Genomic DNA, 13,411 nt, shown 5'->3' on the forward strand with positions numbered 1-13,411 from the left:
GACAAAAAACAAAACAAAGACTAAAACATTTTAAGAGACTAGACAATAAATTAAGTTATCAAGGCAAAGATGTACAGGCATTATCTAACATGGTGTTTTTAAAAGCTTAATCTTAAATTCACTGGGCACCTCTATTTGTCTGATGTTTCCCAGTAGAGTGTTCTATGTTCAAGGACTGTTTATTCACCTAGTATATCAATCACCATGGTTGAAATTACCTTTGATAGATGGTATAATTCCACTGCATGCTCATAGTTTTCATTTCTCAATGCCTCATCACCGGCCATCTGTTACAAAAACAAGAAAATAAGACCTTTTGTAGGTTAATAGCAAGCAGAATCTAGAAATGCAAACCAGAAAAAAGAAAGACATCTCATATCAAAGGCAAGAATGTTATAATACTTTAAAGTGATTCTACAGCCAGATTAAGGAAGCAATCTTAAAAAGATATTTTGTGGATACATTGTCTCATAACAACATACCATTGTTAATAAATCAGTAAATGTAAAATTTGTGTTAGGACATTTTAATCAATCTGGCTCCTGCACGGTCATAAGAGGAAGTAACTTTGAAACTGTTGGTAACTTCTACGATTGAAGAGTTACAACACTCTTTGACACGTTAGTTCTGAATTGGCAGCCATAAACAGTGAACAAATAGTTAATCGAAAAAAAAAAAATGTTTGTGCACATACCAGTTTGCTAATAAGTTAAGGGTTGGCACAAAATAATATACAAAAAGTGCCGTACAATTAAACCTCTCCACAATGGCCACCTTGGAGACAGAAGAAATTATTTGGCCGTAGTAGAAAGGTGGCCATTGCAGAGAGGTTTAAACAAGAGTCAATGTATGGGCTGTCTACCATAAAAAAGTGGCTGTTGTAGAGAGGTGGCTGGTGTACATGTGGAGAGGTGGCCCTTGGTGGAGGTACAAATGTACATGTATTCGTCCAACAAAACTTATTTACATCTAGGCTTCATGAGATGACTACCACACAAGTTGTTGAACTGTCAGTCACTGTCAACAACAGTCCTTTTCAGGACTACACAGGGTTCCAAATTAAATTAATTTTAATTGGCTAATCATGGTAGCCAACTGGCGACTAGACTAACAATTTTTGGTCCCCAGAGAACAAAAAGTAGTAGCCAAAACCTTTTCTCCTGAATACCTGTTCAAGATACTGGAGTGAAAACATAATATCCAGTCGCATACTGGCAACTAGCTTTGAAATTCTGGTTGATAGATTTCAGTTTTTAGGCACACTGGAGACCACCTGGTCACAACTGTGGACCCTGCTTACCAAGACAATCATATTCCTCCTACTCAACAATTATACATGACACATATTTGAGTTAAAATCCATTATCACTGCCTGTGCACTCACCTCATACAATTTATTGACATCAAGACCAGATGTGATAGCCAAAATATCAGCTGCTGATGTGTCAGCACTGTTGACAGCGAGTTCCAGGAACAACTTCTCCGGTGACGTCTTTGGCTTGCATTGAAAAACACCTGATGTTGTGACCAGGATAAGACCGTCAACGCTTTGTGACAAGGCGCCAGAATTAATCCAGGCAACATCTTCATTCACTACACTGTCCACAGTGTCTGAGTGTTGAAACATGGCAACTGGTTTTTCTCCTGGAGGCAACAGGAAAGTCTGAATAATACTTGAGTCTGTTTTCTGAGAAGTGAAGAGGTTGATAATTTTAATTAGGGAGGGAGGGAGGGTGGGTAACAAAATTACTGTAACTGTTTGCTTTCGTGCAAGCTAGACGAATAATGACCAGGTCTGAAATAGCAGAACTTTTATAGCTAGACAGTGTCTCAAATCTCGACCAATGAATACAGTTGTACCATAAACTACCTGGTCTTATCATGATTAAAGTCTAGCCATGAATAGGGCCTTGAAAACAGGGACCAATCTGCGCGACGCTAAGAAAAATATGATGACAAACATACGACAAATGTTTACGCATTGTTTAAAAACAATGAATTAAATTACTGACTGATGTGCTACCTAGGACCTGAACATCCCCTGGTTTCATTAATTTTTATTTCCTTTTTTGTAAATTAATCAGTGTGTAGATTTATTACCTGATGGCCCTGTGGAACAGCTAATGATGTCTCAGCTAGCTGACTGGACTGAACACACAAGAAAGTCTGAAGATAAAAAAAAAAACAGTAAAGATGGTTAAACCTCTGTACCACCAATTGCTTGACTCAGGGCTCTGAAGTTGTGTGAGTGACTTACTAATAAAAGTTTATACCAATCTCTCAAGGAATGGTATAAGATTGCAAGAAAATGCCCACCAAACCCTCCCATAACCCAACATATTTTGCCGTTAGAGAGAAGTAGAGTTAATATTCGGTTTGGGGAGAACAGTTTTGCAAGGAGGGATTTAGTGATCAGACCAAAACTGAGCCCTGTGGAAATCTGCTGGGTTACACATACGTATGTATCAGACGTTATTAGCATTGAAAAGAAGACTGAAGTATGTATTATTCTGTTAATCAATCTTTGCCAGCCATTGCATGGCGGAAGGCATCAGGGCATTCTAGCATGAACATATGTTGACTGTCAGTTGGGTCTGGTACTGGTTCTACTTGCACCGTAGAAGAACCAAAACAAAGACAGAAAACATGGATGGTGTATGTCAAAGGGCAATCAAGGATAACCTGCTGATGTCAGAATGCAAGGTTTAAATATTATTAACCTCACCACACAAAAGGATAATAAAAATCTTACATGTACTAACCTCACCAGAACTTTTCTTATGAATAACAGTAAATATCACTCTGTCAGTCACTAACACATCTGTTGCCCCGGGAGGCAGTTGATAAACAAACATTGGTAAATTTTCCACATCAATGTCATAAATCTGAAAGAACATTTATTTAACAAAAATGAGCCTTACCGCATGCTAGCGCTCTTTTGTAAACGATTGAATAAATGTAAGAATATTTACCAAGAGGGGTTGTGGAGAATGATGAAGTAAAGCTACTTTGGGATATGAACATCTAATGTGATAACGTTGTTAAATCAAGAAGACGAAGACCTGACATTATTGTAGTGAGCAAGAAGTGGACATTGTGGACATTGTTATACCTGGAGATGGGATACATGAAAATAATTTGACAAAGTTGAAAAAGACAAGGCTTTGAAGAGAGGAATAGAAGAATGTGGGGTGTGAAAATGTCGACATTAGTGTTACTAAGAAACTTGGACAAGGGAATGAAAAACTGGAATTAGGGTTAGAATAGGACAAAAAACTACGTTATTAGGAAAAGCCTGGGATTCTGGGGAAGGTGCTTGACTTTTAAGTAGCAGCAGAGTGTACCTAAGGGGCCGTTAGTCATTTGTTATGACTCGAGGCTCTCTTGGGAGGTTCGTCAGCATGAGAACAGCCAGAACTCAGAGCAAAATGGAAAACAACAACAACAATAATACAGGAAGAAGAAGAAGAAAAATCATTTTCTTACCTCAAGAATATCAGTAGTTCTATTGCGAGCTCCAATGAACACCTGATTTCTCGCATACTGAACAGAGAACTGGATGTTACCAGAACTGGACTGAAAGTTAAGAAAAGAACACAACTCAGTTAGGGTTGATGAAATTGTTTGACATGAAAATGGATTTCACACGCCTCAATAACAAAATAATTGTTCACCCAGTTATGCATGTAACTTTAAGCTTGTTGTCAGTTTTGCTATTCTCACTGTAAAGGTGCCTTTATTATGATTTAAATGTATCCAAAGACGTTGTCCAAGATCATTTCACTGCCAGAATGAATTATGGATTATAAATAAAAAATTCTACCTTTTGAGTCTGTGGATGAAATCATCTAAGTGTTACCATTCAACTGGAAGCTACTGAGCAGTACTTTCCCGTAGTACTGTTTATAATGCTGCACAAGTTGGTTCTAACTTCTGAGTCGAATAAAACCCCTCTGAAAGCACTTTCACAGTCTCATCTGTTTTTCAATATTTGCAAAATTAAATTCTTAGCATTTTCCCTTAAACCTTTAAGCCCCAATGTCCACATACAAATTCTCCAAACTGATCTCAATACATTTCTTTAAAGAATAAGTTGAGAGAATTTGAGAAAAGATCAAAGCATTTTCTCTTCGGTGATCATTTAATTAATTCTCGTAACCTAATCTCTTGACATTATATGGATATTGTTAGGAGAAAATTGATGTTGGTCGCTATTGGGACTTTGATATGTATGTAAGGCATACATACCTTAACAGGCATGGGTTGCATTTTGTCCTGAAGATCACCCATTCCTAAGAACACACTTTCCACTGGTATGGTCCTTGTACTTAGTGTTTCATAACCCATAGCAACAGCAATGGAGGTTGTAAAAGAGGCTGAAACTGGACTCCTCATCTGTTCAAAACTTGCTTTCTTCATAGACTTGCACTCTAACTGCATCTGAACTGTGTCGCCAGATATTGTGTTGATCTGACAGGGAATTAAAACCAATGAATACCTTTTTTTTATAACTATACACAAACAAATTGTTTCTTCTGCAGTATGCATTGCAAACTCTGGGGAAGGGACAACCACCACTCTTACTGTATTGTGGTCAATGTCATCTCCACGATCATCATCATCATCATCATCATCATCATCATCACCATCCATAATTTTATCCACAATGTCACCATCATCATCATCACTCCATCACCACCATTACTATAAACATCACCATAACCATAAAAGTTATTGTCATCATCATCACTTACATCACAACGTCCAAACACCATCATCACCTTCAACACAATCACAATCATCATCATCATCGCCATTGTCATCTTTGTCATCATCATTTTTGTCCTCATAGTCATCATCATCAAAGAACGAGAACTGCTTCTCAATGTCATATCTGCCTCCTTCTCAGATCTCAAAATATACGGCCTTTTTCTTCAAATTTTTATCCACAATGTCTCCTTTGGTTCATATTGCCTTAATTGAAAACATTCTATTATTATTATTATTATCTCTTTTATCACAGTCTTTGCTGGTGTTCTTTTTGTGCATCAGCCGGGCCCAAACAATGCACCTAGAGCGTCAGTCACTCAAGTCAATCATTCTGTTCATACACTGAGCACCTTTCTGAGGATTCGCACAGATCCCAGCATGGAGATCTTTTGAATCTCTGTCATAGTAGCTCTCTCTGATACTTTCTTGATGTTATTATCATCATCATCATTATTATTATTATTATTATTATTATTATTATTATTATTATTATTATTATTATTATTATTATTATTATTATTATTATTATTAAAAGGATTACTATAATATTATCACTACAACCAAGAGGTAAGTCAAGCAAATGATGTACCATCAATTTTTGGCTGATGGGTTGTGCACCATAGAACATGGAAGACATTTCCTAAAAACGCTATGACGACTACACTAATAAAAAAAAGGTAATATATTCACCAGCAGTGCAGTGGTTTCATGTTGTTTATCCTGCATCAACTCTAAGGACTTGATACTCTCCTTCACTTCAACTGATGCAACCATCATCTTCAACCTCAAATCCACAAACAATACCTCACCAAGCTGAAGAAAAACAAAAGTCATGTGTCTGAAAAACTCCACAAATTTATCCATGTATGTACATGTATGCATTACTAAGCATAAAGTCAAAATTGCTGGATAATGGCAACGTTTCGTTTGCTTGTTTGTTTGTTTGTTTTCATGGACTGAGATGAAGCCAAGGTCGATAACAAAAAAAGGAGCCCAATAACAGAGTTTGAACAGATTTTGGATGTAAAAATAATATATAGGTGCTTTGTTCCCTCTGTTACTAGATCTACCAGAACAATCTAGGAAGATCACAGAACACTGCAAAATTTCTGTGACTGCTTTTCTAGTCATTAGCCCATCATGAAAAAAACAGAAAGCCTAGAAAAGGGAAAGTCTTTCTTCAAACATGATAATGAAAGTTTGCGCATTACTAGCCTCAGTTCCAATGATACCAATATCCAAATCATCCACGCTATGCCACCAAACAATACTGGATGGGAGACCTCAAAAAAAAAACACCAACGGGTCTTAAAACCAGAAAAATAATTAATTCCTACAAATTTCACTCTCAAATCACCCAAAATTAATATGAATCTCTTACCTCGTCTTTCGCATCTTAAAATTAGAGTGATGTCCCTGGTCGACCAATACTCAGAAGAAATATGAGTATTACTCTGAATGAAAAGAAACAAAATTTTGAGAAAAAAAGGATGTACAATTCACTCTGCTATATCAGGATTCATACAAAAAATTGCAACCATTTTCAAGGACTTTTCAAGAACTTTTCAAGGACCACATGAGATTTTCAAGGACCACCTACTAGGAATATAGCTTCACAGATTGTACAAAAATGTACATTCCTAGTCTGTTCTAATAAGGCTTTAAGGCTTGAACTGTTTGCTTCACCAACTTCTCTACATGTTTCAGTTCACTTGTCTTAAATTGATAGTTAATTATAGCATAAAAAAAAGAGCACTTTATATAAAATTTATATTTATAATTCTCTGAGCTGTGATTTATATTCTGTCTTGGACAACCAAAACGCATCAAAAAACTCTTTCCGGGCTACGACATTCAAAGTTGAAGAAAATTCAAGGACTTTTCAAGGACTTGCACAGAAATTTAAGGACTTTTCAAGGCCTTTTCAAGACTGGGCGAGCCCTGTATATATAAGCCTGTATGTTACTCTTTAATTTGGACAAACCAGAACATTTTGTTGGACATACATCATGGTGACTTATGTTTCTTTAATTACCACACTCTGCCTAGTCATTACGATGTTAGACTACAAGAAGGAATTCACCAAACAAATTGGGCTAATTTTGGTCTTGCCTTGTCCAATGATGGACTGTTAATCTAAGTTGTGCTTTGGAGCCGGTTTTAGCAATAAAAAGGTTGGCGGTGTTTTACATAAAATCTGTTCTCATGTTAAGCCAGTCTTTAGCCTATAGGTTCATCATCATTATCACTATCACGGGTGCAGTCAGTCCATTCGACTAAGACTGTTCTAAGGTTTAATAAGTCTCCTCCAGGTAGGTCTGTCCTTGCCACTCTCCTGCCATCAGTTGAGATCAGCGTCTCTCCAAAGTTTCATGTTTTTCTTTACAACATCTTTCAGCCCGAATCAAGGCCTCCCTTGATTATGCATTCCCAAACAGAGTTGAGAGTATAACGGCTGCTTTGGTAGTCTGTTATTATCCATTCTATGCACGTGACCCAGCCATCTGAGATTTTTCTCAATAAGAATATCAGCCTACGTTACAAGGGTAAGAACCCTAGCAATAAGCTGACCTAAAATAGCTGAATCACTGATTTTAACTGAGGAAAGATTTTAGCTCACAACAGCTATACCAGAACCTTACCATGACGACACCAGCGACAGGTACAACATAGAGGCAGCTGTTCATACATGCACACACCACCCATGAGCCAGAAGGGTCCAATGTTATTGTTCTGATGCACTTTGCAGGATTCTGATGAAATGACCATAAAATTTCACTTGTTAGGACTAAAGGACTGGGAGCTAATCTTTCAAAGGTAAAATATGGTAAAATATTGCTAAGAACATAGAAATAAACTATTTTCAATGAACAATAAAACAATATTATTATTTAATTTGTCTTTTGTATGATGTGAAGAATCATGCAGATCTTGGAGGCTGTTATCCACCTCTACCTTTAATTTGGCCTTGAGCAGTGGATGACATTTTCCTCTAACTACATAATTTTTCACATCATACACAGCCTCAATCAATAATAAAAATACAATAGAACCTTAGTAACTTGAACTCTGATGGGAAAAAAAAACAGTTCATGTTAGCGGGGAATTAGAGTTATCCAAGTTCAACTTATTGAGGTTCTACTGTCAGTAATAACATTATACAGATACCTGAAACCAAGAAATTTGTTTTATAACTGGAGGTCTGCCTCTCTCTTCTCCCCTCAACAACATGGAACCTGGGGAGATAAAAACACGGTAAAATATTATCAAAATTTTACGTAACAGGAAATCAAGCTTTTACACAAAAGAGTCAAATAAGTTTATTAGCCACACCACAATTCACAACAAAATTTTTGGAGACAGTTTGGCCAAAATGACATAAATGACCAAGTTTTAAACTCTTTCATATTAAAAATAGTTTAAAGCAGTTTCCAATAGTATCCTTTCCAGGCTGCCCCCACCCTCTCCTCTCCCCTTTTCAATGTTGTACTCCTACTCATGAGGCTCGTGAGAAGCAATAATCAACCAAAAATTGGCCAAGGGGTGGAGGGAGGAGATTCTGTTTATTATGGTTCCTAAAAAAAACCCTCTGTGTGACAGCATGTCAACCATTTTGTCACCAGTTGTGGCAATTTTATAGCCAAGAAAAACATTCAAGATAAAAACCATATTTACTTGAAAGAGTATTGCAGGTTCTATAACATTTTATGGTGTGTTGCTTATTCAAGAGTGGTGCTCATTTGTATTTTGGAGAAAAACAAACCAAAACGTTCAAGTTAGTGAAACTGTGCAAAAAAGGGCTCCCCATAAAGTGTAAAATATATTTAAGAAATTCTTTGAGATTTCCAATTTACAACATGAATGTTGTAACTGGTCTTGTGCTGTCTTAAGCTCATCCTAATTTCCTCTCACCCATAATTAAAGGTGCTGGAGTGTCAATGTCAATCTAGTTTTGTATCAGTCATTTTCAGCCAGCAACCATTACATTAAACTTGCTGTGTCCAAAACTTGTGATCTAAAATTGAATGCATTCAATATTCCTATGCTAAAAGATAACTCTACATGTATGCATCTACCTCAGGTTTTATTGTACTATACTTTTATTACCATTGCTACAGAGCAGCACCATCAGATTGTACTTGCTGTCCTTATGCCAAACAGCTTGTTCAATAGATGGCAGTCTTTTTATATCATCTGTGAACCAAAAAAGAATCTCAAAAGGTGTGATTTCATTAACAGCTAGGGTTAGAACCAGCAATGCTAAATGGAAGGTTTAAATTTGAGTACAATATTGCAACTAGTTTTTATGGCAGGGCTGTCATTAAGGGCAGTAAGTTCACTTACAATTAATGTGCCCAAAGAATTTGGGTTAAGGGACTTCAGTGCTCCATACCTCCTCCCTCTGGATTTGCCATTGCAAACTTTGTTCCTTTTACAGGTCACATTCCAAAGGTTACGAGTACAGGTCAATGTTTATCGACAGGTAACTAAGTCAAACAGTGTCCCCCTCATTTTAAAACACATGGGTAGTGATTGCAACTAGGAGATACTCTTTGTCCTAATTATCTATCACTATCACAGTGACCTGAACTTTGACCTGTAATTTCCCCCAAAAAATTTACAAGACCCTTTTCCATCTTATGCAATGTGTATGCAAATATTGCTGATATTTGCAGATTGCACGGACCGTCCCCTCATTCCTCTTAGACAAATCACACTCATGTTTGTATACAAGACCAGAAATCAAAATTCTTGATAGCAACAATTGATTAGTCTGAAATGTCATCCGTCTCTACGCCCCACCACCTAACTGGTGGCAAGGCGAGAGAGATGTCTTAATTCCCAGCATTATAAAACCATCTCGGGATGTCACAGAATTTTGCAAAAATGGCAGTATACAAACCATTGAACATTACCTGCCTAGTTTGTGACAATAGACTATACGTACTACTGCTTGCTATTGAGTCAAGACAGTTTCAGCGAGTCATTTGAAGTAAAGTGTTGATAGGCCAAACACGACTCATAAGCTCGTGATAGTGTGAAATGTGACCTTAGATTATGTTAGGTTTGTTTGAACAACAGAGGTTTTCCTCCTACGCAGGCTTTTTTTAGGGGAGCTCGTTTTTCATCCCTCCCCTCAAACGCTTGCTCAACCGAAGACAACATTCCTTTCCCATGCTTAGCCAATCACATTGTACTTTCCAAATTCTGGAAAGTTGACCTTGACCGCAAGGTAATCTGTAATTACTCGATCTACATGAAACACTGGGAAAGTTTTGTGGACCTGTAATAAATGTTAGATTCATGGCAGCAAAAATAAGATTTAGTCAAATTTTGGAATACTCCATGCACTGCATAACCTTGGCGAAAGAAAGAAAAGAAGGAAAACGGTGACTCTAGGGTCACATTTTAGTCGTGTTGAGCCTGTCAACACTTAATTGCACAACTGTTGATTGGTCAGTTACTGCGCAAATAAAACAATGGGAAAGGAATGTTGTTTCCGGTTGAGCAGGCGTTTGTGGGGAGGGATGAAAAACGAGCTCCGCTAAAAATGTCTGCGTAGGAGGCTAGATCGTTCATGGCTGCCAACTAGATATTTATACATAATTGTATAACTTAGTCTGTGTCTTCATGGGATGGCATTATAACACAGAGAATTTAGACATCTCCCTTGCCTTGCTGCCCAATGTGGTGTGGGGCGGAGGGAAGGATGACCTTTCAGACTAATAATTGATTTCATAATGATCCTGTACCAGGCACGATGGACAAGCTTTGTAGGAGAGGGGGCATAATGGTTTGCAGTGATCCAGTTTTGCTCGGAAATTTTTATTTTACGATGCAGTATTGTGGTTTTACAATACCAAGCTGTTTGCAGTGTTTAGAAATTTTTAGGTAATTTCAATGCCATTTGCGGTTTTCTCATGTTGCTCTGTGCAGTGTTTATATGTATTTCTGTATGGTTTTGCAGTATTCGTACCCCCCCCCCCCCCCACCCTCATGTAGCTATGGATGTACGTAACCGGTCAGTGTAAAATTAAATGCAGACTGCGGACTATTGTTTACACAGTGGAAATGAGAACGTGACAACAGCAGTCACATTGTTTTCTAACCCAAAAAACAATAGTCCGCTGTCAGTCTGCAGTCTTCATTTTCCACTGCCCCGTAGGAAACAGAGGAAATCATGCTGAAGACTGGACATGCTTGCTTACCTTTGGAAAACTGCTGAGACACACGCGGACGTACTCTTAACACACCAACCAATTCGAAAAGTTCAAACACCATCTGAGGTTTCAAGCTGTCACTGGAACGCGACCGCGAGTACAAAGAACTTCTTTCATCCGCTGACATAATTTTCACTGGTGTGCTTAAAATGAGCTGCTCACAAAGATCAATGTTTTTCAGCTGTTTCCAGCACCTACATTGTTTCAAAACGAATAATTTTCATCTAAGTCAGATTTTAAAGTAAAATCTCTTAATGGACCTTCTTTCTACGAAAGGAGGCCAGTTTTAAATGCGAAGCTCCTCGTGCCTGCCTGCCCGTGATTGGAACTTCACAAAGCCGCCATATTGGATGAATGAGGGAGGTCTGGGTCTGAAGACTAGTGCCAGAAGGGAGCCAGGGACTTTCAGGTTCCTAGCGCGGTTTCCGGTTTCCGTGAAGTCAGAAAAATGCGAAAAGCGAAAAGCAAAAGTTTTTTTTCGCGGCTTCGGACTTCGGCCAACACCGAAAATTCCCGCCTCACTCGAGAAATACCTCTGGTAACCAGGGTAAAGACTTCCCCGAGCGATCCCCGAGCAAAACGTAGCCTTCGTACGTCACGTGTTCCCTCTAAACAAAAAGCGAACGAAAAGCAAAATGCACGTAAAACGAAATTGAATGCAAAGAAATTGGTGTACCTTTTTCACTGACATCTTCAGGCTATTTTTTTGTTATCACCTTTGGCTGTTGTGTTTTTTGGCGCCTTTGTTGTTTTTTTTTCTGCTGCGAGACTAGACTACGAGTAGTACTCCATTTTTCCTCAGGGATAGTAGAGCGAGCGAAACGCGAACGCGCGTGAAAATCACCCCTCGCGAGAAAAGGTGACACGTGTCGCCTTTTCTCGCGTGGGGTGATTTTCACGCGCGCTCGCGTTTCGCTCGCTCTACTATCCCAGAGGAGAAATGGGGTACTACTCGTAGTCTACTGCGAGACAGGTCAGGATCAAAAACCCAGTGCCTAAATCTGCCCACGTTTAATACAATGAAAGTCATAATCTCCATAAACTCCAAAATCGACTTAGGCCGAGTCTCTTTCAAAACTAACCTGCAAACTACGAGTGACCAAAAGTGATCCCTTGAGAAATAGAAACCTGGATTTCATTTAGCAAAATCACCCAAAAAAATTAAAATACTGCTGTGTCCGTATCGATGCAAAAATATACTGAAAAAGAGTTTTCACAAGGTCACTTTACAGAACTTCGTCTACAGGGATAAAATTATTATTCTATCAGATCCGTTATTAGCCATAATGGATTTTAGTAATAAAAATTGAAAAATCGTTAATTTCTATCAGTTAATATACCAATCAAGATGTTTCTTTACAATCATAACTTGTATTTGTTGTTTTACAACTAATTTGAACACCAACTAAGACGAACTAAGCATCCCGTTTCGCTCTACTTCAGTGTAATTGTTCTTAGTAGATAATGACGTAAATTCACTATTTTTCTTTTTGCTATTAAAATGCAAATACAGCGCAACATTCTCACTTATTCATGAGGCGAAACATATTTTGCATTTGTTTGCTAGTAACATGCATGGCTTAGTTCTTAGAGTAGCTGAATTGTAGTCTGTTTCGGGCCGTCCAGCACGCGCTCAGTGAAGGAGCGAAATCAAGGAAAGCGATGCTCGAGTTTCGTATATTGCCTCTGCACGAATTTATTCCTCATGTCGAGGACCAGAGGTTTCGAAGTTAGACGACCGTAAGTATTGAGAAATCTATATTGTATTCGTCTACTTAACTGTGGTTCAACCCGACGTGCAAGATATTTATTAAGATAATTCAATCTTACGTATTTTAAATTTAATCTTGCACAAATATGATCGACTTCAAACAAAAGTACACAAGAAATCAGTATAAGTACAAACCATTGCCCTCAAAACAAAAGCCATAACTAATCTAGCCGTGAGAGCAATGAATGATCTGGAATCTATAATCTGCCATGCAAACGACCTTATCATCAACTGTTGGCGAATAGTCAGATACATCGGACAAATTTCCTGCCAATCTCGCTCTATATCTGACGGTATATTGGATTGAATAGCTAGATTTTCAATCTGAACGCTTGGAACAGGCTAGTTTAAGATCTGCGGGTGATCAACTGGGCTAGTATATCAAATAAAATTGAACAGAATATGTCAAGTTCATCGGATAAAGAACTAAGCCACATAAGGAACTAAATTAAAACAATGAAATCAGGAATTAAATCTAAAATGCGAGTAGTTATACAACACGGTTTTAACTTTTGAAAATTGTGTTGTCCCGTGCTTGACTTAGTAAAAACGGAACATAAATTTTGTACCGGTACGGCAACTTGTAAATGCCTAATTACCTAGTTTGTCGTCATCAGGTACATTCAAGGTCTTTGAGGAGTGCAACAAT

The 13,411-nt window shown here is 37.9% G+C and overlaps 1 protein-coding gene across 1 annotated transcript in view; it reads right to left on the bottom strand.

Moving 5' to 3' along the window:
- The window catches only part of LOC140922906 (uncharacterized), a 34,773-nt gene extending 23,547 nt beyond the window's left edge, over positions 1-11,226 (bottom strand). Inside the window, exons 1-13 of the mRNA XM_073372952.1 lie at positions 10,980-11,226; positions 8,878-8,964; positions 7,939-8,006; positions 7,413-7,523; positions 6,152-6,224; positions 5,986-6,053; positions 5,461-5,583; positions 4,249-4,470; positions 3,487-3,576; positions 2,763-2,885; positions 2,101-2,166; positions 1,385-1,687; positions 219-287 (exon numbers count right to left, since the gene is read on the bottom strand). Coding sequence (XP_073229053.1) covers positions 219-287; positions 1,385-1,687; positions 2,101-2,166; positions 2,763-2,885; positions 3,487-3,576; positions 4,249-4,470; positions 5,461-5,583; positions 5,986-6,053; positions 6,152-6,224; positions 7,413-7,523; positions 7,939-8,006; positions 8,878-8,964; positions 10,980-11,118 — 1,542 coding nt within the window. The 5' untranslated portion in view covers positions 11,119-11,226. The remainder of the gene's footprint in view (positions 1-218; positions 288-1,384; positions 1,688-2,100; positions 2,167-2,762; positions 2,886-3,486; positions 3,577-4,248; positions 4,471-5,460; positions 5,584-5,985; positions 6,054-6,151; positions 6,225-7,412; positions 7,524-7,938; positions 8,007-8,877; positions 8,965-10,979) is intronic.
- Between the last annotated feature and the right edge of the window lie 2,185 nt (positions 11,227-13,411).

Source organism: Porites lutea, chromosome 13, assembly GCF_958299795.1.
Source record: "Porites lutea chromosome 13, jaPorLute2.1, whole genome shotgun sequence".
Taxonomy (NCBI): Eukaryota; Metazoa; Cnidaria; class Anthozoa; order Scleractinia; family Poritidae; genus Porites; species Porites lutea.